Here is a 24,857-nt window from a genome sequence, read left to right as displayed (position 1 = left end):
CTGTGACTTCAGGAGCTTTTTAAACCAGTATCTGTTCCACAAGCAGATGAAAGACTTCGGCTGCGTAAGGTCTTTCTAGCTGTGGAATTCTGAGATACATTTGCCTTGTTTAAAGGCGGGTGGGGGGGCTTCCCTGGTGGTGCAGTGGTTGAGAATCCGCCTGCCAGTGCAAGGGACACGGGTCCGATCCCTGGTCCGGGAAGATCCCACATGCTGCGGAGCAACTAAGCCCGTGCGCCACAACTACTGAGCCCGTGCGCAGCAACGAAGACCCAACAAAGCCAAAAATAAATAAAATAAAATTTTTTAATAAATAAAATAAAAGGGGGTGGCAGGGTCTCTTTCTTTGACTTTTGATTAATGGTTATAACTAAAAGTAGCAGCAAGATTCATTGTAAAGATTCAGGCCTTATATACCTTATAATCAATGCTAAGCCTCAGTTCCCTCATCTGGAAGATATCAGGTGGGGAGGGACTTGGACCAGATTCCAAACTGTGCCCTAAAGATGCTTAGAAGTTCTGGGAAGGAACCTAAGCGGTGAATGAGGGCAGAGTTGGCAGGGCTCAGGACTCAGCCCCAGTGCAGCCAACCAGAGTGAGGATGCTTTCATCTGTTTTATAAACAGTGGGTGTCCCAGAAGATTTCATTTGAAGAAACCGTTCTGTGGCTTTATAAAGTTTGCATATTTCTGGGCTAGACAATCTAAGGGGCGTATTTAACCCTAAACTCTCAGGAGTCTGTGTTAGATAAACAGAAAACAAGTCCTTTCGCTGTATCACTCTTAAGAAGAGTTGCAGGTGCCACTGGCTCTCCCAGATTTGTAAGATCCTGTTTCTATGTTTGATGGAAACTGTGGGCCCCATTTTTTGTATTAGGATATGTTTGACACCATTTAAATGTATACTTTTTTCCCTCGAAATACATTTATTGAGTTGGATCATTCTAATCTTTTTTCTTAAATGTTTAATTAATTCGTAGGTGAAGGGCCTCTTTAAATGCTCTAATTTTAAACTATATTTTAAATGTATTTAATTCATTTAGTTCCAACTCACTTATCCACGTTAAATAACTATATGTGTAATTTTGTTGATCATTACAGCAAATCGCTTTCAAAAACCTGGTACAGAGAAATCGGCAAAATGAACAGCAGAACCAGGGCCCTCCAGCTCTGAATTCCACCATTCAGCTGCCATTTATAATCATCAATACAAGCAGAAAAACAGTCATAGACTGCAGCATCTCCAGTGACAAGTAAGTGGAGAACCAGCGGCAGAGGGCAGGGCTGACATTCTGTTAACCTGATTCCTATCATTTGCAAAATAAAGAAGGTTGTACCCATTATCTGAGCCCACCAAGGCTAACTTCCTTGGGGCTCATGCAACAGCTTTTCAGACGTGGAGTGCTGTCATCTAGTAGCGCTTGCTTCCTCATTCACCCTCCGCAGCCCCCTCTCTTGAGCCTGGCACTGTGCTGCTGGTGCTACAGGCATACTGGTGCCCAAGCCAGGATGTGCATGTATGTACACGTATGTGGTGTAAGTCTGGGCTAGTCACTGCAGTAAAGTAGAGCATCGCTGGGGTCTGGGACAAGGTAGGTTCACTAGTGATTACTGTCATCATTTATGGTGGAAATAGTTGAGATCAACCTGTGGCACTAAAGCCGTTGTTTCTTTTGCTGTATCATATTTGAGTGTGCTTCTGTTCATAATGAATGAATAGACATGAAAGTGCTAGATGCATTCTCTGCTTGCTTGCTTTCCTATTATCTTATAACTTGAAGTTTGTACTTTTTATGACCTTCATTCATTTTACAAACCCCCAACCTCTGGCAACCACCAGTCTGTTCTCTGCATCTATAAGTTCGGTTTTTAAGATACACATATAAGGTCCATCATCCATGTTATTGCAAATGGCAGAATTTCCTTCTTTTTTTATGGCTGAATATTCCATTTTCTAAGTACACCACATTTTCTTTATCCACCCATCTGATGAGGTTGTTTCCATGCCTCGGCTATTATAAATCATGCTGCAATCCATGAACATGGGAGTACAGATATCTTTTCAGGATACTTACTTCATTTCCTTTAGACGTATACCCAGAAGTGGGATTGCTGGATCATATGATAGTTCTACTTTTAATTTTTTGAGAAACCTCCATACTGTTTTCCAGTGGCTGCACCAGTTTACATTCCCACCAGCATGTTTTTCATTTTAACTAAGATTGATGGCAATATTTATCATAGTAAGTGAGAAATAGCAGTTTTCAAAATACAGAATTTATTTGTAACTTATTTTACCCTTCATGGAAACAGTAGTGGTCTTCAGGCTGTGACCAGTATCGAGGTCGTTAAGGGCATAGGGTACAGAGTGAGGCAGACACAAGTGTGGGTTGTGGCTCCCCCATTTAACTGCTTCAAAGCTCTGTGTCCAAAGAACAAATGGGGATGATACCAGAGCCTCTGTCACTTCCTTAGCCTTGTTGTGAGGATGAAATAATATTATGCCTCTAAGAGGTCTGACTCATGGAAAGTGCTTTGTAAATATTAGCTACTTTTCCAAGGAGTCAGCATATAACTTATCATCCAAATTGGGACACGTTTGAGAGCAAAAGAGGGCTCAGTAACCACATCGGTGCCAGAGGCATAGCCTAGGACTGTCCTGGGGACTGGAACTTCTAGTCTCTTAGAGCTACTGCATCACCGTGGGGCTTTACCGTTCCTGGTTTTTCCCACTCTTTTCTCTGGCAGTGTTGCTTCCCTGTCTTGATTGCATACAGAGATTATGGGTCACTTAAATAAGAAGGAACCAAAAAAAAGAAGAAAAAGAAGAGTAAGAGAAACAACAGGGATTTCTAGAGTATTTGGTAATTAAGGCTATAGACACAAGTAGAAATAGTAGGGACCGTGCGGGCTGTGACATCAGAAGATGCATTTTGCAATCTTTCCTCTAGTTGTATAGTTTCTTAACTTCCCTGAGATCTCATTTCTTCCTCTGTAAAAACAAGAATTAAAGTATTTAACTTGCTGGTTTACAGACGTTAAATTCATAAAGGACCAGCCCAAATGGTAGATGTATTATTATTCACACACTTAAAATTCTTTACAGAAACATGTGTCTGCAAGGACTTGTCACATATTCTCATAAATCTGAGAATTATAGAGAATGGTTAACATATTTTCGGGAAAAGCAGACTGTTAGAATTCTAGTTATTCTCTCTAGTTAGTCTCTTGTTTAGTGGGAAATCATTAAAATTCTCTTCTTTGGTTAATCTTTGAGGTCTAAAAGAGTAGCAGGAAAGCGTGGGGACCAGAGACCTAAGGGAATTACGGATTCTTGTCCTTCTTGGGTGGTTACTGGCTCGTGCCCTTTCCTCGCCCTCCCCTGAGTGGAGGGAAGGAGGCTCCGAGCTGCTTGTAGGAGCTTGTTATTCAAGGCCGGGTGCAAAAGCCTGGTCTTTCAGTTACTTTGGTGATGCAATCCTTTCCCCTCAGCCAGGAGGCTTTCCCACAATGACGATTACATTTAGGAAACCTTCAGCTTTTAACCTATGCCTGAAGTCACCCCTGGGGCAGGCATCCACTCCAGATTTTGTGTGGTTTCTTTTTTTTCTGAATTTCTGTTAATGTACTTATTTAAATTCATGTACTTCAAATTACTTAAATGTGGCATTTTGCTTTAAGTTTTAAATTTTGTCCTTAAGATCTAGCATAAAAAGTTTTACCCTTACGTGACTTCAATAGAATTTCGTGACAACGTAAGCCCACCCCTGTCCCAGAACTTTGCCTGCACTTTGTCCCAGAGGGGCTGAGGCTCTGGGTGATGGTGCCCCAGGGCATAGCCTGGGAGTCAGATGGACTGTTTCTTCTTACAGTCACCTCTTTATTGAAAGCCTGTGCCAGGCAGCTGGGCATCCTGATTTGGTACTTTACAGAAACATTCAGAAACGTGCTATGTGTTATATATGACACTTTTTTCTTGTGGCGTTTTTACTCCTTAGACCCTCAAGACAGGATTTGGGGGTTGGTTAGTTTGTGAAAAGTCTTCCGTTTTCTGCTCATCTAAGGTATGGTGTAGCTAACACTTGACTCATGAAAATGAAGTAAGCATCCAACATGCTTTTTCCTCAACCCTAGTTAGGCCAACTCATAGTAGGAAACTTAGATATTAAATTGGAAAGGCTTTCTTTGCGTTTTTTTTTTTTAATGACTGCTTTGCTTGCTTTATTTGTTTTTATTGAAGTATAGTTGACATACAATATTATGTTAGTTTCAGGTGTACAACATAGGGATTTGACATTTGCATGCATTACAAAATGATCACCGTAATAAGTCTAGTAACCATCTTTCCCTGTACAAACTTATTACAATATTATTGACCATATTCCTTATGCTATATATTATATCCCCATGGCTTACTTTATAATTGGAGGTTTGTACCTTTTAATCCCCTTCACTTACTTCACCCACCACCTTCAGCCCCTCCCGTCCGGCAACCGACCACCCATTTGTTCTCTATGAATCTATTTTTATTTGTTTCATTTTTTTAGGTTCCACATATAAGTGAGATCATATGATATTTGTCTTTCTCTGCCTGGCTTATTTCATTTAGCATAATACCCTCTAGATCTATCCATGTTGTCGCAAACGGCAAGTTTTTTGTTTTGTTTTTTTTATGGATGACTAGTAATATTCCTCTGTGTTTTTGTATGTGTGTGTGTGTACATACCACATCTTTATTCGTTCATCTATTGATGGACACTTCAGTTGCTTCCATATCATGGCTATTGTAAATAATGCTTCAGTGAACATTGGGTGTGCACTTTATCTTTTTGAATTAGTGTTTTTGTTTTCTTCAGGTAAATACCTAGAAGTGGAATTGCTGGATTGTACGGTAGTCTATTTTTAATTTTTTGAGGAAACCTCCATACTATTTTCCATAGTGGCTGCACCAATTTACACTCCCAGCAACAGTGCACAAGGGCTCCCTTTTCTCCACACCCTCTCCAGCATTTGTTATTTGTTGTCTTTTTGATGATAGCCATTCTGACAGGTGTGAGGTGATATCTTATTGTGGTTTTGATTTGCATTTCCCTGATGATTAGCGATGTTGAGCATCTTTTCATGTGTCTTTTGTTCACCTGTATATCTACTTTGGAAAAATGCCTACATGGAAAGGCTTCCTTAATATTTTATCTTTTGTGACAAAGTTATAGACAGCTTTGAAAAGTATTAGATTTAGACCAAAATTTCTGTCTCCAGTCTGCCACAGCTTAATGAGGGCTGAAATTTATGGACTCCTATTGTCTGTCACAGGAAAGGTGTTTTAATTGGCAAGTGGTTTATGTGAGATGTCATTCTTCTGAACCCAGCAGAATGACTCATTGCCCTAAACGGCAACAATTTCTAGTACTGTAGCTGAGCTTAGGTCCTCATTCTTTTATTGAATATGCAGAGTACAAAACTATTCAGACCTCCACAATACCGCAGAAAACCCAACACTAACTTTGTTTCCTGATGCAGGTTTGAATACCTTTTTAATTTTGACAACACCTTTGAGATTCATGATGACATAGAAGTGCTGAAGCGGATGGGAATGTCCTTTGGCCTGGAGTCAGGCAAATGCTCCTTGGAGGATCTGAAACTTGCTAAATCACTGGTGCCAAAGGCTTTAGAAGGTTATATCACAGGTATGTTAACTCATGCTTTTTCAGTGTTGTCCTTGATTAAATGTCAGACCCTAACTTGCTAAAACCTTTCTCATAGAAAATTAAAGCCCACTGTATGCCTGTCCTCAATTCTGTGCCCTTCCCTACCCCAAAATGTAACCTCTCTATTGAATTTCTTGTTTATCACTACTTGCTTTTCTTTAGAGACACAAACACAAACAAATATAGTAAGCTGGAAACAATTTATTAGTTTTGCCTAATTCTCACCTTTACATAAAATAGAATCATAGTGATATATTCTTTTGTGATTTGACTTTTTTCACTCAACATCATGTTCTTTAGATTTGTCCACATGATTTCATATAGCTGTAATTGATGCACTTTTACATAGAATTCTAGTATGCATAGAATTCTAATATGTGGGTAAAGCACAATTTATTTGTTCATTTTACTGATCATAAACCTTTAGTTTTGTTTCCAGTCTCTTGATATTTAAACAGTGCTGCTTCGAACATTCCCGTAACTGTATCCCGGTGACCGTGTGCAAGTGTATAGAGTGAGATTGCTGGGTCAGAGTCGGGTGCATCTTCATCGTTACTAGATGATGCCACAGCTTTCCAATTTGATTTTGCCAAGTTACACTCTCACCTGCAGAGTGAATTTTATCTTCCCAAGCAGGTGGATGCAAAATGGTATTGTAATTTTTTATAATTGAGATTTAATTCACATACCATAAAATACACCATTTTTTAAAAAAATTTATTTATTTTTGGTTGCATTGGGTCTTTGGTGCTGCGCATGGGCTTTCTCTAGTTGCGGCGAGCAGGGCTACTCTTCGTTGCGGTGTGTGGACTTCTCATTGCGGTGGCTTCTCTTGTTGCGGAGCACGAGCTCCAGGCACGTGGGCTCAGTAGTCGTGGCTCACAGGCTCAATAGTTGTGGTGTGCAGGCTTAGTTGCTCCGTGGCATGCGGTATCTTCCCAGACCAGGGCTTGAACCCGTGTCCCCTGCATTGGCAGGCGGATTCTTAACCACTGCGCCACCAGGGAAGCCCAAAATACACCATTTTAAAGTGTACAATTCAGTGGTTTTAAGTATATTCACAGGGTTATGCAGTCATCACCAACCGTTATCTCATTCTAAAACGTCTTATCACCCCAAAAAGAAACCCCACATACACTAGCAGTCACCCTTTAGTCCTCCTTTCCTCCCGGCTCCTGGCAACCACTAATCTATTTCCTGTCACTGTGAATTTGTCCATTCTGGACCTTTCATATAAATGGAATCATATAATATGTAGCCTTGGTGACTGACTTCTTTTATTAGTGTAATGTTTTCAAGATTCATCCATCCTGCTTCATCCCTTTTTATTGCCGTTTTGTGGATATACCACATTTTTTAAATCCATTTGTTAATTGGAGGACATTGGGATTGTTTTCAGTTTTTAGCTATTATGAATGGTGTTGCTATAAACATTCTTGTACTTTTTTTATGAACATAAGCTTTTGATTCTGTTGGGTGTATACCAAGCAGTGGAATTGCTGGGTCATATGATAACTGTATTTAACATTCTGAGGAACTGCCAAACTATTTTCCAAAGCAGTTGTACTGTTTTACAATCCTACCAGCAATGTACCAGGGTTCTGATTTCTCCATATCCTTCTCAACGCTTGTTCATCTTTTTTATTGCAACCGTCCTGGTGGATGTGAAGTGGTGTTTCACTGTGGTTTCAATTTGCATTTTCCTAATGACTGATGATGGTGAGCATCTTTTCATGTGTTTACTGGCGATTTGTATATCTTCCTTGTAGAAATGTCTATTCAGATCCTTTGCCCATTTTTAAATTGGGGTGTTTTATTTTAAGAGTATAGTGAGTATACTTGAAAATGGAAACACTATGTTTTGCATGTTCTAAAATTCAGATTTTCACTAATTCAGAAATCTTGTTTATGATTGTCCTAGTTCCTAAGACTGTGGTATATTCTGCACATATAATTTGGATGTTTGGACAAAAGCATTCTTTTGCCTTTGCTTTTGCCAGTTTCCTTCATTTATAAGCATCACTACCTAGAACTAATATTAAAATGCCTTTAAAACATGATGAGAAATTCTAAAGTATATTAAATCAAATATAAGCAAAGAGGTAGTTTTTATTTTGTTTTATGGTTTTGGCCCTTTAGTCACAACACAAGAGTCTGTTGATTGAGATTTGGTTTCTGTTGGATTTAGTTCTTAAATTCGCACCACCTGCCTCCTGCAAATGTGACCCCCTCTTCTTGCCCCTCAGCGACCCAGCCCGCCATCCTCACCCCGACCCGCTCCGTTCTCCCCTCGCTCCCCCCAGAGAAGGACCTCCTGTTTTATTAGCAGCTCAGGCATCATAGCCGTCCAGCAGGGTCTGCATACAGCTCTTACTCCATAAATCACCAGGACTTTATTTTAGCTCATTCTCAGTGAAAAGACTCAGGGCGCTTAGGCGGGCTCTGTGGCTTTGATCTCTTCGTGACGTTGTTTGCAGACTGGGATGTTTGCAGACTTTCTGGTTAGTTCAGAAGCAGAAGCATGTGCCTTCTGTATGTGGAGGGACAGGGTAGCTCTTGAGGAGGGTTGTGAGAACCGTTGTGTGGGTGCTAGGAAGGAAAGAAACGTTGGCTTTTCAGAGCCATTGTGAAAAGAAAATGTGTTCTGGCAGAAGGTTTCCATACGTACTAATTAGTAACACTTAGCACAGGATTCTGGCTTTAATTTCATTATGTACGGACTTGTTCTTATTGTATGCGTTTAAAGTCTACTCTTCTTCTTAGAATTGAAGGGTTTTTGTTGGGTTTTTTTTTTTCCCACAGCTGCCTTAGTTCGCCTGTGAAGAAAAGATCCACAAGGCCATTTTAAGATGAATGTAGTCACTTAGTTCACTTTTTTCCTATGTGTGAAGCCTCTCACTTGGTCAGGTAGCGCCAGGATAGTGGAGTTTCCAATCCCAGTACACAGTTTCTTTTCCTTCTTGCACAGTGATTATAACACTATTTTGATTAAATATAATAAAAGCTCATTTGGCAAATTACACTTTCTCAGCATACACTTGGTCTTACCTCACAACGTAAGTCAAATAAGATTCTTTTTTAGGAATGCATTTCTGCTGTACCTACCACCTGTGTTGTAAACTCACCGTTGAAAGAGATGATACTCCTTCATGCAGTAACACTTAGATCTTAGATGTTCCAGTCACTGCCTTCTCTGAGCTAACATTCTAGATAAGGAGACAAGGGTTAAACAAGTCGAAGTACAATAAGAATTGGTCAAGGTTGTGATAGGAGAACTATGGTAAATGCATAGAAAATGAGATTGCAAGGACGTAGCCAAAATATTTCATACAGACTAAAACAGCAACGCCTGTCTCGCCCTCATGAAAAACGCGACTGTGCATGGCCTTTTAAAATAAGGTCTAGTTCAAGTTATAAAGCAGAGGGTACCAGGAAGAAGACTAGACCTCTGGTGCCTAATAGCACTGAGTTCACCAGTGGGCACGAAAAGACGGCGTGCTGGGGGGCTTTGGCAAAAATGTGTCTGTGCTTCTAGCCCAAGATACTCTGACTTGACTTTGTCTCCACCCACTCGTGCTCGGCTCGTTAACACCCCGGCCAGAGGCTTTTGTGCTGAGTCCGGCGGGTGTCCAGGAGTCGTACAGCTCTCTGTACTGCGTGAGCTGCCCTCTCAAGGGCTTCTGTAAGAAAAAAGAACGAAGAGAGTCTGTGATTGGTTTAATTTGAATTCTTTCCTGCTGTAGTCTGCCTTCCTGTATTCCCCCCCCCTCCCCCGCGCTTATGTTCTAGAAATTTCTTTTTTCCAAGCTGAAGAAACCGGGGTTCTTCCCAGGGCAGGAGACTCGTCCGGCTGTAATTTAGAACAGGCCAATGGCCTTACTTGTCTGTGTTTTCTTCATGCCATAACAAAAGCAGCCACGGAACTTACAGAGCTGCCATCTGTTTTTGTTTTTCACTGTAGATATCTCCACAGGACCGTCGTGGTTAAATCAGGGACTGCTTTTGAACTCTACCCAGTCAGTTTCAAACTTAGACCTGACCACTGGTGCCACCTTGTCCCAATCAAGGTATGTATTTTTTCAGGGTTAGAAGGGCGAGCCGCGAAGCCCTGACCCTCCCTGGAGGGGAGAGCCAGCGCGCTGCGCCGGCCGGGTCCCAAGCGGCTCCGGCAGAGCTCGCCCGTGGCTCCCTGCTTCCCCGGGTTCTTTTCCCTGTGTTTTCCAAAACTTAAAACATCTACCACGTTAATGAGCCTGTGTGTTTTCAATTGTTTGCTAGTGTAAACCAAGGGTTGTGCTTGGATGCTGAAGTGGCCTTAGCAACGGGGCGGTTCCTTGCCCCAGACAGTCACCAGTCCGGCAGTGCGGCCTCTCACTGCTCTGAGTCCCGAGGCGAGACCCCCTGTTCCTTCAACGACGAAGACGAGGAAGAGGACGAGGAGGATTCCTCCTCCCCAGAATAAAGACAGGCGCAAACCCACGTTCTACTTTTTGATGCTCATGTGTGTTTTTAGTGTGAGCTCTTGTGTTTGAAACGATTGCTTCGGTCTTTGCCTTTGTTTGCACTGTGTGTTCAGTGAAAACTAGGGAAACACAATAAGCAAATTACCTGAAGGCTGAGAGGATTGAGATGAAAGTTAACGTAGTGTGAATGAAAACTCTGAACGACAGAGCAGTAGATCACATGGCAAACAAAGCATGTACTCGGAGGTGGCGGAGGGGATAGTCCCTGAATTGACAGCACGAACGCAGCGCATTTATCTTCCGTGAGGCGGGGCGCCGCGGCCCCCAAACCCACGCAGCCCTCCTTGTTGCCGAGGTGGCTCCATGAACAGTCCCCGACGGCCGTGTGCCCCACGCCCCGCTCCCTGCTCTGGGCTGCCTTTCACGAGGCGGAGCTGAACACGAGAGGTTCCCGGTGGGAGGAGCTGTACAGCGAGGGATGGAGACCCTCGTGGCCCAAGGAGCGCAGATTGAACCGCTGAACTAGGTGCAAGTCTAGTCGAGGTGCTTTACGCATCAGCTGCCTTAGACGGCTTCTAGAAAGGAGCGAACGCTAATTCTTGAGTACTTAAGTGACATTTAGAATAATTTATAGTCAAACTGAAATGATCACTATTAGCCAATGCATTGGTGCATAGAATTTTCTAGGGCTACTTCTGGAAGCCAAAATAGAATAGCATTTCCACGTGCATTAAATACTTTGCCAGCACTGCCTTTCGCCAGCAACCTAAATCTGGAGTTTTACAAGAGAAGGAAATTGTCTCTATCGTTTTAATCAGAGCTATGCATTTCATACAGCTTTTTCACCTAGAACAAAACAAAGGAACAAGTCCCCGTGACTGAGTTGCTTGCTTATAGTTCCCTGCCGTAATTGTATGATTTCACCCAGTGTGCAATTTGTGAAAATGAACTGTCATTACTTTTGTCCGAAAAGTATTTCCAGAATATGAACAGCAATGTTTTCCTGTACATGTCACCTTTGGTACATTCTCATTCATCAAAATGACCATATTGGGTTGATTCCTGGGTCAAACGCATTTCAAAGTCACCCGATATTCAGTGTTTCACAGAAACACCAAAAAAGGTTGAGCACTCCAGGTGACTGGGTGTCCGGTAGATCAGGACATAGACTGTCAGGTCAGAGCCAAAGATGCTGCTGGGAACCACTCACTGCTGGGTTCGCTTCCCGCCCCTCTGAATACGAGTGTGGAGACACTGCCACCACGGCCAGACCCCGACTTACTTAAGCGCACATTAGTTAAGGCCTTGGAAAGGAGCAAACGATAGTGGAAGATTAATTCTAAATCTCTGACTTGAATCACTTGGATTTGCCCTGAGATGATTATGCATCCAGCGTCTATGGGCTCGGCGCTGAGCTCAGCCCAAACCGGCTGTTTCCTAAGCCCCGCGGGGGAGCTCGGGGGCCGGTGCCCACAGGGAGCCGGCGGGGAGGGGCCTGGCTGACCCAACCAGTACGTACACAAGGATGTACAGCGCTAAGTTCCTCTGAGACAAACGCATTCCGTCAGGAATAAGCCATAGCGCAGACTCAGAGTGCCGAGGGGCCCGAGAGGCGGAGGCAGGTGCCGGAGGGCCCCCCTGAGGCCGGGGTGGGTGGGTGGGCGGGAGGGCCCGAGGGCCTCCAGGGCACGTTCTGCCTGGAAGGTGTCAGCTGCACCATCAGGGAAAACCGGGTCTCCTTCAGGCTGCCTCTCCCTCTCCCAAGCCCAGCTTTTCTTGCCCCTGTACTTGAAAGGGGCCCAGCGGGGACCTGGAGAGGCCCAGGGCCACGGCGGGCTTTTCAGGCTTCAGACTACCATGCCGCAGGTCCCAGGGCCGCACACCAGCGTTCGTGACAGGCACACCAATCGTGAGCACTCCTTTACGAGGTAGCAGGAGCCTTGCCAAGAGTTCGAGGGGCACTGATCCCTTTCTCTGTTCTCTCTCTGCTGCTGCTGATAAAATATGGGTTTAAAAGAAAAAGCAACCAAAGACTCTTACCATTCATTACTGGTGCCCCATCGGCCACCGCAGCCAGCGGTGTGTGGTGTTTGGCAGGAGGTGGCCCTCCGTTCCTCAGTGACACACTTGGGTTACTGCTGAGGACGCCCAACAGAGTCACACAGTGGTCACAGGACGTGTCACTGGTGTAAGGCTTTACCTGAGCAGAAAGCTAGACTCAGATGTTTAGAAGGAGAAATTCTGTCATTCTTCTGCTTCTCCCCTAAACAGATTTATGTGGTTCTAAAGTTCATTACTCAGTCACAATTTCATATAGAAATCAAACAAACAAAAAAAAAAGGAAATTGTGGTTACAACATCCAGGCTTCTCTGTAGGAGTAGCACTTGGGGTTATTTGCACACGCATGTGTACACACACACGGACACCCCTCCCAGAGGGTGCTGGTTACACGCTGCTTGGGAGAAGGTCAAGAGTCCCCTTTTCCCTCAAGCGCCAGTGTATCCGGTAACCTTTCCGGTGCACAGTGTCGCCCGGTCAGTGAAGTCGTGATCCGTTTAGCACCCGCGCAGGTGGCGCCAAGCCTGCCGTCTTTGGCCCTGATGTGGGAGGGTCCAGGCAGTGCCCACGGCGCCCAGGCACCCGCCCACACTTCCTGCCCTTCCCTGCTGTGCGTCTGTCTCACCCGCTTCATTTTCTCTTGTGATGACAAGGTGGTGGGAGCAGCGTCAGTAAGTGTTGACATAAACTGTGCCTTAAGATCATGGAGGACCTCGGGGAGGGGCCAGGAAAGGAGGTGCTAAGACGGTGATTCCTCACCTCTCAGCGCCGCCCTCCCCCCTGCAAAACTTTACAAATGACCCCTGTCTTCTAGAAGTGGTGGGGAGAAAACTGTCTGCAGTTGGCTGCCATTTTACCAGGATAAAGAGGGTAACTCTCTTCATTAGCAGAACTTACAGTTGTCACCATACTCTGCCCTACTTGAGAAATGATGCCGGGGTCAGCCCCCAGATACACACGAGCCCCTGCAGGTCATTCAAGCGGAGATACTCCACAAAGGAGTGGCTCACTTTAGCCATGCAGACATCAGAAACTCGGCTGTTTGCTAAAACACAGCCCTTTCTGGGCCGCTCAGGTTGTAGAGACAGCAAAGTTTGGGTGTAACCTGGGCCCTGGGACGGTCATAGCATAGCGGGCATGGGTGGGGCAGGGTTAGCAAAGGAAGGGGGCAGCCTCAGCTCTTCCTACCAGAACCACACACGGGAAGAAGCCTGGGTGAGTCACTTCAAGTGGCCTTTGACACCTCGCCAGCCCCCTCCCCTCGGTCACATCTGTGAGGTGGCCTTTAAGGCTGCACTGCCACAGTGGTCCCGGCAGGGTAGGGGCTGGCCAGTGAATGGAAGATTTAATCCTTCAGTAAGTGTTTGAGTGAATACAGAACAGAAGACGTTCAGGTTGATTCGTGCTATGGAAAAAATGACAGGGTCATGGGGCAGTGGCGGAAAGGCTACTTTGGCTGGCGGTGTCCAGGGAAGGCCCCCTGAGAAAGTGACTTTTGTTCTGAATCAGACAATTGAAAGGTCTCCCTACCAGGCCACTCTCCCCCATAACGTGCACTTGGAAATCTCTGCTAAATTCCAAAGGCCCCACTCTTCCAGCTTTCAGTGTACATTTTGGAGTCTGTCAGGGAATTTCTAAGATCTATTAATGAAAGCAAACCAAACTTAGCTACCAGCAGTAGTCATAAACTAAGAGAACATTCTAACCCATGGAGGTCTCCTTGTTGGCTCTGTTACCTTCCAATTGAACCTACACAATAGGAAAGTGAGTAGAAATGGAGAACTTTTCTAGGTGTTTTCTTCTAGTTTTGCAAGTTGTTAGATACATAAAGACCTACTTTTTATATTAGATGTATAAAAGAGAATCGGTTATCCTGCATATGGACTAGTTTTAGCAGAGCTGAGGACTACCTGGGGATCATTCCCCCCACTAGGTTCCCCATTTTCAGGCACCCGAAGCAGTGGTCCCCCAGCACTGACGATCACTCACACATATTTATCCAGACCCACGGTGTGTGCCAGGGCCCTGCATGACGCCGCTTGAGCGGCCCTCAGAAACGTGCCTCCCTGCCCTCTGATTCACAGTCATACAACGTTCAGTTCATTTGCTTAACTTCCATTCAAGCCGAACACTATTACCCAAAAGGAAAAAGTGTCTGACGTTGACTTTACCGTTTTCTAAAAGATTCAAGCTAATGCCCACGTAAATTACATTTCTCAGGAATTAGCCAAGATCTCTCTGGAAAGCTGTGCGTAGATAACCTTCGGGATCCCGTTTTCCCACCTACTTCTACACTCACACTGTGCTAAGGAAGAAAAGGTGAGGGCATAAACTCTGCCCCTCCGGTTCTGACCTGGGAGTCCCTGACAAGTACAGACGTTTCAGTGGCCGCAGGTGTTCACTGACCGCGCTCTTGTGACAGAAGAAAGTATATTCGCTTACTTCTGTGCAGCTGTACTTTCAGATACAATCCTGTATTGTTCTTACAGGGCCTTCGCTTTACACGAAGGCCTGTGAATTCCATGCTGTCGTGACCCCTTGCTACCCCAGCAGATCGGACTTTGGTCCTCTGCTTGTAGCTGCCTTAGAAGCCAGTGTAGCGGACACATGGGGGCAGGACTCGCCCCTTCTCCACCAAGGGCCTCAGAATAGGGGCGAACCCTCCCCACTCACTCAGGCATGTGAAACCAGCCGGGGGCCTGACCTGCCCGACGCCCCTCAGCCTGTCTGGCAGAGCCTGCCCTGCATCCCGAATCTCCCTCCTCCCGGGACCCCGCTGCCTCCTACAAACCCAGCCCTCACCCCGGTCCTCCCAGAGGCCTTCTGGATTAGCATCAGCCCTCTGTCACCCCAAGTGCTAAACAGCTGAGGGGCAGGAGTGGGACACTGCTCGTGAGTCCCGGCGTGAGGCTGTGGTGTCAGCTTCGGGCCTCTCCCGGCTCGGAAGACCCAGGCTTAGAAGAAACCCATTCCTCCCTGGGCAGAGACCTTCATGCACATTGGAGGTCAACTGGCCCTTCTGTAGCAATGTTAGCTTTTTTCTGTCTGTGTCCGTCTCAACAAGGAGACGTCCCCAGATCATGTTTGGGTTTTAAAACCCATCGCTTTGTCGCTTCAAACTCACCATGTTGTCACTTCCCATGCGCTGTCTTCAACATGCCGGGCACTAATAACAAACGGCCTGATGGTTCTGCGTGTTCACGACTGGGGTCAAAGATTTTTCTCAAACCCAAAGTCTCTGGGGACCCAGATTCTCTTCTGCTGAGAGACTTCTCTGAGCGTGTTGCAGTTCTGTTTTTCCCAGTAGAACCGTGGCGGCTTGAACCGCTCGGTGTCCCGAAAGGCGGCCCCACCGGCCGCGCCAGAGCTCGGAGGCCCGCCGTTCAGTACTGTGAGGTCGCCAGGCGGCTGCTTGCCATCACCACCCTGACTGTAGACAAAAGAGAAAGGCCATGAGCCCACATCCCCAGCTAGTTCACCTTTTCATTTGGAGATGTCGTACTCTGATCATGTGCTGTTAGGTTTTATTTCCAGAAAATATAGTTCTGCTTTTTTCTGCATGAAGGAAACATCATGGTGCCACATGCTTTAAGCAGTTTAAACAAGAGAAATAAGGGGAAAATGCAAACACCACATCTGACCTGCCTAATGTAGACTTTATTAGATTGAAGTATCTAACCTAATATGATTATTATTTTGTAGCATTCTCAAACTTTGTAAATAAATACCATTATTTTTATATGGAAATTTTATAGAAGAGCTATTTCTGTATACTTAATTATTCCTGGGTTTTCTGAAATTGCTTCCAATAGGTAATGGACAAGTCCTAATCTGTGTTCCTGTAAGGATGGTTCAAGGACCACCCACAGCAGAATTGATGGGGGGAGTTTTAAAATTTTGCCTCCCTAGGACCCACCCCAGAGGCCCACTCAAAAGCTCTGGTTGGGGGGGGTGGAGCCTGGGAAGCTGTATTTTTAATAAACTCTGAGTGGGTTATTTTGTCCATTAAAGTGTGAGTGTCTTTGTCCATCCTGAAAGATTAATAGAAGGAAAGAAAGAATAAGCATTTGAAATGAGTTTAAGTTGTGCTTGAGGAAAAAAATGTATCAGACTGTTCCCTGATTTGAATGAGATGTACTATAGAAAAAATAAATAATTTAAAATAATTGTGGTCTCATTATTAGCAGGCTGATGGCGGTGGTGGTTAGTGAATACTGTGCAGTGCCCAGACCCTGGCCCCATCTGAGTCCCTCTCCCCAGGAATTGCCCTTAAAAGGGAGCTGCCTCACCCAAGGTTATATACCACACGCAGCCAGTGAGGGGTACAAGAGGCCCAGCCGCCTTGCCCCAGCTGGGGTATCTGAAGGGCCATCTCCGCGTCAGAGTGCCTCGGGGAATTGGCTGGTGCCTCCGGCGGCTGTGTCAGGCTCAGCTACCCTCCACCCCACCCTGCCCCGCTCACTACTTACAGGTCACGTCCCCAGAGCACTTCAGTGCACATCCACCCCCTGTCCCACCTAGGATGGAAATGGCAGACATTGAAAAGGTTCTCTGCGTTGGAGACCTATGATTTTACATCTTTATGAGATCACTTTAGAAGATAATCGCCTAAAGAATAATGTCTCTACAGTCTCAGAAACGACCGACTGGAATACAGTGTTTTAGGGAGAATGCTCATCTTCCCTTTAACCAAAGCGGCATCAGAGAGAAGAGCTACAGTGATGAGTGCAGGCCACCGTGGCCCCCAGTACCTCCTGCTCAAGCAGTCTCCGCCTGCCTTGGGAGAGGTGGGAGCCCTTGATAACGCTGTCTTATATGCAGTCTGAGCTGGGTGCGTGGTGGGCACGTGGACGGTCAGAAGGAAGGGTTTGGAGCAATTTGGGGGTTGCAGGATGGGGCCACGTCTTAAAGAGACACTAGGAAATGGTTAAGAAAGCACTCACTTGAATGTTAATGTCCAGTGGGACTTCCCTGGGGGTCCAGTGGTTAGGACTCCACGCTTCCACTGCAGGGGGCACGGGTTCGATCCCTGGTCGGGGAACTGAGATCCTGCAAGCCATGCTGTATGGCGGAAAAAAAAAAGAATGTTAATGTCCAGGAAGAAAGGCATCCTCCCTTAAAGACTCTGACTTGAGTAGAGCAGACAAGTCAGTGATGGTGGTGTGGACTGTCCAGTGTTGAAGTGGGGAGCCAGTGCCCGCCCCTTTTCCCAGGGACTTCCTGGAGTGGTGAGCCCAAGCTGGTAGCAGGTCCTCTCTGCTGTGCAGCATGACCAGCTACTTCCTAGGGCCATTTGGCGAACGTGTCCAGGGACCCACGCGAGTAATGCTGAATCACTTATTTGGCCATGAGGACGTGCTTTGCTTCTGTGACCACATGGGGGATGTCGTGAGAGACTGCTGGGAGTGTCGTTGGTAGCTGTCAACACAGCCAGTGGCCACGGGGTTGACCGGGGAGATGTCCACAGAGCCCCAGCAGTTGTTTACTTCAATACCCAGCTCCTTGAGCTGGGCTCTGCTGAGGCGACAAGGCATCAGGGAGAAGACAGCCTCAGGCAAGGGTCTTCCCCAGAAGCCAGAACTCATCTGACAATCGACTGTTGCCTTTTTCGGTTCCTGCTCCCAGAAGCTAGTTTTTCCCCATTCCATCTGACAGACGAACTGCTCCTGTAGTTCCATCCTTCTTCCATCTCTGTGTCTTATTTATTTGAACGCTGGCACCTCTTACTGCTGCTTCCGCCTGAAGACACCTCGAAACTTCCCCAGTTTCTTGCCTGGGAAGAGGGCTCCGTGTGTTCATATTGTGAACAACTGCCAAATGCCCGGGAGCTCCCTGCTCACTGCCAGCTCAGCCTTCTTCCTGAGAGGACTTTCCAGCTTCTTGCTGAAACTTGCTTTCAGGAAATCTAAGCGTATAAAATGCTCTGTGGTAAAGGAAGGCCTGTATCAGGGTAGATGAAACCAATCCCACTGAATGCAAAGTACAATTTGTCATGATCCCTCTTTCACTTTCATGCAAATCACTGGGACATTTTTGCCACTGGGGCGCAGCTCCCATCACCAACCACTTCCTTCTCGCTTCCTTGTCTCCTGCCTTGCTCAAGGGCCTCAAGTACTGGATGCCTGTCGTACTGAGGTCAGGAGATTTGCTTTCATGCCCTAGCACTTGGCCATGGCCCCCAAAAGCCAGAATTTAATTAGAAATCCCCAAAAGAGTGTGCACTAAAGCCCCAAAATAATGGTCCTTAAAAAGGTACCATCTCCACAGGAATTATTTTCAGATTCTGCTAATAAAGAAATAGATTTGTTTTTGAACCTCCAGTGAACAAAGGCTTGTATTGCATCTTTTTTTAAAAAAATTTATTTATTTTATTTTTGGCTGCATCGCGTCTTAGTTGCGACACACGGGATCTTCGTTGAGGCACGTGGGCTTCTCTCTAGTTGTGGCGTGCGGGCTCAGTAGTTGCAGTGCGTGGGCTCTCTAGTCGTGGCGCATGGGCTCCGGAGCACGTGGGCTCTGTAGTTGCGGCATGCAGTCTCTCTAATTGTGTCTTGCATGCTCAGTAGTTGCAGTGCATGGGCTTAGTTGCCCCACAGCATGTGGAATCTTAGTTCCCTGACCAGGGATCGAACCCACGTCCCCTGCATTGGAAGTGTGTATTCTTAACCACTGGACTACCAAGGAAGTCCCTTGTATTGCATCTTTAATCTGAATACAAGAAGAAGTGCTTTCACAGAAGGTGTCTGTAGAACATCTAGGTGCGGCCTGCTTCGTGCGACGGGTCCTTGGAGCAGAGACCAAGGCCTTTTTGCCATTGGAGCAGTGCTGGGCTCTTCCGCTCCTGCCCATCCTGCGATCATCTAAAAGATGAACAGTTTCCTCAAGGTTTATCAAAATTCAGTTTATAAATCACTATTAACAGTTACAAGAATGATAGATTTTTCACTTTAAAAATACTTGTGGAAATTATTTTTTAAGAACAAAAACCAGGGATTTCCCTGGCTGTCCAGTGGTTAAGACTCCGCGCTTCCACTGCAGGGGGCACGGCTTCGATACCTGGCTGGGGAACTAAGATCCCGTATGCCATGCAGCAGGGCAAAAAAAAAAAAGACACAAACCAAAACGTGAGCCCAGTGGACACTCGTGAAAGTCAGACTAAAGGCATGTATGTAAGGAGACGGAGACCATCAATCTGCAGTTCCTCCTGGGGGCGGTTGGTGTCCCCCCACCTCATCAGCCAGGCAGGCGGGCGGGGCAGGCCGTGGGCTGCCTGCTTCTCCCACCTAGGTGTTGGCTCCAGGCAGCTTCAAAAGCCCCAGGCTCTGGCTTCCTCACCTGCACTCCTGGATGCAGACCTTTGGAGGAGGCATCGGTCTTCAAAGACAGTGTTTGTTAACGGGCAACACCTTCTCCAGGGCTTCCAGAGACAAGTTTCTCAAAAGGCGTTTCTAAAACCTCTGGCTTGAGGGTCGGTATCAGGGCAGCTGTTCCCTCCCTGTTGGGCCTCTGTGCCAGAAACCTGGCCTGTACGTAGACTGGGCAGGTTAAGGACAGGCCTGGCCAAAGAAATCCGCTTGCCGAGGGGAGAGAATTTCCCCCGTGGCTTCCCCACCCTGAATCCCTTTTGAAAGTCTTCTCAGAGCCTGGAGGGCAAAAGCACGAGCAAGTTGCAGGGCTGGCTGGCGTTAGGCCGGGGAGGTAGGCGCTTGCTGGGGCAGGCTGGGACCACTCCCAGTCGTCATGATAAAGGACACGGAGCAGATGGAGAAAAAAGTCCGGGGAGAAACACCACGGGCAGAACAAGCACAGAAATGAAAACTTGCGACACCCACGTAGCATGAGCCATGTGGGCCGTGGAGGCAGGCGCTGGAGGGCCTGGCCCGTCAGCCAGTAGCGGCTGGAAAGCAGCACTATCTCCTGTGCGGTGGCCGTGTGCTTTGCTTAGGTTTTTGCTTGTAAGACTCAACAAATACCAGCTGCTGCACTGGGAGTCCCTGATGGAGTTAAGTCCTGCTGGGTGTACGGTAATGGACTGACCAGACAAGCCAGTAACACAGTCCACTCACTGGATGAGCTTGGATGAGCTGGCATTCGAGAAATTTTAGTTGACGTTTTTTTACATTTGCGTGCGTGTACACAAATTCCATAATTCCTAGGCATCGTCCGATAACAAAATTCTAATTTTTCTGTAGGATTTTGTCATGTTCAATAAGCAGTATTAGAACACACTCTGCAGTTGACAGTCTGTTGACTTTCTTGGCAGATTTTTAAGTGAAGAGAGACACAGGCAGGCAAGTAGGGAGTGTAGTTTGCACACCTTGACCTGTCTTCCTCCCACTGACGAGAGCATGTGCACACGTGGGGGTGGGCTGGCTGGGGCCGTTTGAGGGACCTCCGTGCAAGGGGAGGCAGGGAAGCCCCTGCAGCTCACAGGCTCCAGCATCACAAACCGGCACCCACCCCACTCGGGAACTCTCAAGCTTCACTGTCAGTGGGAGGGAACCCAGGGAAAATCTTTGTCTCTCAGAAATTAGAAGTTCTCTGAAAATAACCGACAATCAGGAACTTGTTTCTTATACATGGACTTTCTTTCATCTTTGTAAATTCAGGACCTGGCACAGTAGCTGGTATGTAATGAGAGGTTCTTAGTGTTTATTGAACGTGTGAACGAATGAACGAACAGGTGAACTACACACTCTCTATGTTGACCCTTTGTTTAGCCCGAATAACCAAACAGCACTCTCACCTACCACATGAATGATCTGGCCAAAGCCTGGCTAACCCGGAAAGACTGGCCTCTTAACCATCCTATGTTCTGCTGGATTGAGTCAGGAGAGGACAAGATGGTGAAAAGAGTGAGACATTTGCCTGGCTTTGGAAGTAACTGGGTGATAGGAGCAAATAAGCTGATCCAAGGAGAAAAACTCTGCCTCTTGGGGAGAAGGTCGGGGGTAGCAGGCCTCACTGTCACCCGCCTCTGGGTCCTACCTGACAAATCCTTTCTAGCAGCTTGCCCACAGGCCCGACTGTGCTTTTGCAACCAGCCCAGGCCCCTGCGTACTATACACTTCTCTCCCCACCAGGACGTTAGTAGTTTATTTTCTATGAGCCAGTAAGAGACCATGGAAAGATGAGGGCTCCACTCTCTGATAAGTGTCAAGCCAATATGGTTTGTGTTTCCAATACAGAAACAGCTGCTTCATGCCCCACCCCACCCCAGTCCAGTACCAGCTAGTTCCGTCTTTCCACTGCTGCCATTAACACACTTGTTCTAACCAGCAGCCACTGGATTTTTCCATACTTGAGAGTGGGCAGCTGTTAACAAGAGAACACTTGCCCAGAGAAGCCAGCAAGCATGGGAAGGAGTGAGCTTGTTACACAGTCAACAACAGATGACTAGGATCTACATGGAGAAGTCCGTAGCACTCCCAGCTGCTTTCCACGTGAATTTATCACTAACAACTCCACAGGAGAAGCTTGAGTGGGAGAGAAGGTGAGGGACTATCCTAAGGTCATGAAGAGACCAAATCACTTGCAAAGAGAGAGTTCCAGCCGGAGAGCTCACTTCACCCAATCTTTGTATCCAGGGAGGGAAAAGCCAAAACGAGGCTCCCCTCAAGCCCTCTCCTTAAGTTCAGAGTCACGTTTGAGATGCCTGGTTTAAAAGGTGAACCCATCCCAGGGACATTCACTCAGAAGCCCGTTTAAAAAGGCCTCCTGGGGGCTTCCCTGGTGGCGCAGTGGTTGAGACTCTGCCTGCCAATGCAGGGAACACGGGTTCGAGCCCTGGTCTGGGAAGATCCCACATGCCGCGGAGCAACTAGGCCCGTGAGCCACAACTACTGAGCCTGCGCGTCTGGAGCCTGTGCTCCGCAGCAAGAGAGGCCGCGATAGTGACAGGCCCATGCACCGCGATGAAGAGTGGCCCCCGCTCGCCGCAACTAGAGAAAGCCCTCGCACAGAAACGATAACCCAACACGGCCAAAAATAAATAAATAAATTTATAAAATTAAAAAAAAAAAAGGCCTCCTGGGGGCTTCCCTGGTGGTGCAGTGGTTAGGAATCTGCCTTCCAATGCAGGGGACAAGGGTTTGAGCCCTGGACCGGGAAGATCCCACATGCCATGGAGCGACTAAGCCTGTGCGCCACAACTACTGAGCCCGCGTGCCACAACTACTGAAGCCCGTGCGCCTAGAGCCCGTGCCCTGCAGCAAGAGAAGCCACCGCAATGAGAAGCCCGCGCACCACAACGAAGAGTAGCCCCCGCTCGCTGCAACTAGGGAAAGCCCGTGCGCAGCAACGAAGACCCAACGCAGCCAAAAATAAAATAAATTTATAAAAAATAAATTAATTAAAAAAAATAAAAGGCTTCCTGGGCCAGGCACAGAGCTGTTTTCCTAGTCTCTGCACCCATAGGTGTATTCACAGGCCAGGGATGCACCTCTCTTGGGGCAAAACTCTTTTAGTCATTTGTAGATTGAATTAGCGACTAGTCTTTGATGGGGAAGATACTTTTCTACTACCCCAGGGAACTGCCACCAACCCCGAGCAAGTCTCCCAAACTGAACAGCGGGCACTGGCTCCAGATGCCCACAGTGGTCAGAGTGCAGGGATGCGCCTGGACCAGGAAGATGTTGAGGGAAGACAGAAATCCTTTGTTCCTAAATAACGGATCTTCTTTAACAGTAATAGCTCTCTTCTTCGGCACTGCCTACACCGGTGGCAGCAACTCCTACCTGGGATCATGGCTACCCTCAGACCACTCGTGAAGCCCAAGATGGTCAAAACCTGATGAACCAAGAAGTTCATCAGGCACCAGTCAGACCGATATGTCAGACTGAAGCGGAACTGGTGGAAACCCAGAGGCATTGACAACAGGGTGCGTAGGAGATTCAAGGGTCAAATGTTGATGCCCCACATCGGTTATGGAAGCAACAAGGAAACAAAGCACATGCTGCCAGTGGCTTCCGTAAGTTCCTGGTCCACAGTGTCAAGGAGCTTGAAGTGCTGCTGATGTGCAACAAATCTTTCTGTGCTGAGACTGCTCACAACCTCTCCTCCAAGAACTGCAAAGCCATTTTGGAGAGAGCAGCCCAGCTGGCCGCCGGTCACCAATCCCAACGCCAGGCTGCACAGTGAAGAAAATGGATAGACAGCTCGTGTGCACATTGTGTTTGTGTTAATAAAACCATGAAACGTGGCCAAAAAAAAAAAAAAAGACACACCAGTAATAATAAGTAGCTAGGGCATCTAGCGCTAATTGCCAGGCACTCTTCTAAGCACTCACCCTACTTTACAAACAAAACTAAGAAAACAGAGAGATTATTGTCCAAGGTCACACAGCTCGAGCAGGGGGCAGAGCAAGGACTGAAAGCGAGCAGCCTAGCTCCAGACAGTGCTCTTAAGGATAAATTAGAGCTGCCCCTAGTCCCTCCAAGGCAGTCTTTTCAATTCTGCTAAGTGTTAAGTCTTAAGTTTTATACAAAGAAATCCAGGTCAAACAGGCTGTCACTTGGCCCAGAGTGAGTTGGGGGCGGGGTGAGGGTGGTCAGTTCTCTGGGTTTTGAAGGGAACAAGAGTCTGGTGTTGAGATCTGTGCAGTTAGTTGGGACAGTGGCCCAGGAAAGAATGACTAAGGCCGAGAACAAAACCCCTCTCTCTCCTGCGCCAGCCTCTCCCAGGGAGGGAAGTGTCTTTTGGAAGTGGGGTCCCCAGCAGGCGGTGTCTGAAGGTGGCATGGCTGTGCCCACAAGTCTCCTGTGTTTGCCTCCCTGCCCACCTCTTGACCCTGTGAGTTTCTTTCTCAGGCAAGCTCTCCCCAAATGGTGGCCAGATGGTCCCCAGCAGCCGCTGGATTCCTCACTGCCCTCCAGCCCAGAGGTGAGCGCTTCTCTTGACCAGTGTCTTGTGGTTTACTCTTCTTGGACCAGCCTGGGCCACATGCCACCCCGACACCAACCGGTGTGGCTGCAAAGAGCGTGTGGATGAGCTCGGCCCGGGCAACCTCTCGCCCTTGGAAAGAGGTCGGTGTGGCAGCCCTGCCTGGACCGCGTGGCCTGAGGTGGGGGACATCAAGGCGCTGTGATGGGCCTGGCAGAGACGGGTCAGGGCAGGAAGAGACATGGACACCCGAACTTACCCAGAGCAGCCTTGCTGGAGGAGACCCTCTTAAAAGCGAAAGCATTTGCATTCTACAGCAGCACTGTTTTATGTGCTGCTGTGAAGTTAAACCCAGTGGTGGTGGTCCGGGCGCTTATAAAAACTGCCATGCTTTTCAATAGTGCGTTGAAACGCTGGAATTCATGGGATGGCAGGTCTGGAGCAAAGACCTGGATTTCCAGTGCGGCTCCACTAAAACTAAGTCCCTGAGCTGGACTTGTTTCCATCCTTACAGAACGGGGTAGCCTCACCTCCGCCCTCCATGCCTCACAGGCATTTCAGGGGAAGTAGGAATGTGAAAGTGCTTAGCCCTGTTGCAGGAATGTTCAATTCTGAGCAAAATCCCTCAGGAACTGGGGCAAAGTGAGTATGGCCAGAAGTCAGTACTACAGATGACAAGTGCAGGTGCCTCCGGGGCCTTGGAGGATGGGATGTCACAGGCAGCACCGGGTGGGAGGGGAGGAGACCA

General features: G+C 47.2%; 1 protein-coding gene and 1 pseudogene across 11 annotated transcripts in view; both read left to right on the top strand.

The window, feature by feature from the left end:
• Nucleotides 1–24,232, top strand: part of TFDP2 (transcription factor Dp-2) — a 188,552-nt gene extending 164,320 nt beyond the window's left edge. For 9 of the 10 annotated variants that reach the window (XM_082461277.1, XM_082461275.1, XM_082461272.1 and 6 more), the window contains 4 exons: nt 1,101–1,252; nt 5,520–5,686; nt 9,669–9,774; nt 9,986–10,191. In XM_082461277.1, coding sequence (XP_082317403.1) covers nt 1,101–1,252; nt 5,520–5,686; nt 9,669–9,774; nt 9,986–10,169 — 609 coding nt within the window. In that variant the 3' untranslated portion in view covers nt 10,170–10,191. Of the gene's footprint in view, nt 1–1,100; nt 1,253–5,519; nt 5,687–9,668; nt 9,775–9,985; nt 10,192–24,036 lie in introns of those variants that run through there. The other variant, XM_082461276.1, reaches the window with a different exon arrangement.
• LOC309660523 (large ribosomal subunit protein eL32 pseudogene) lies at nt 19,565–24,030 on the top strand (annotated as a pseudogene). The gene has a single exon. The product of its transcript is annotated as a large ribosomal subunit protein eL32 pseudogene (transcript).
• Nucleotides 24,233–24,857: the final 625 nt, after the last annotated feature.

The sequence above is a fragment of the Balaenoptera physalus genome (genome assembly GCF_965194825.1).
Source record: "Balaenoptera physalus genome assembly, chromosome: 4".
NCBI classification, from domain to species: domain Eukaryota; kingdom Metazoa; phylum Chordata; class Mammalia; order Artiodactyla; family Balaenopteridae; genus Balaenoptera; species Balaenoptera physalus.
This window is presented reverse-complemented; position numbering and strand designations above follow the sequence as displayed.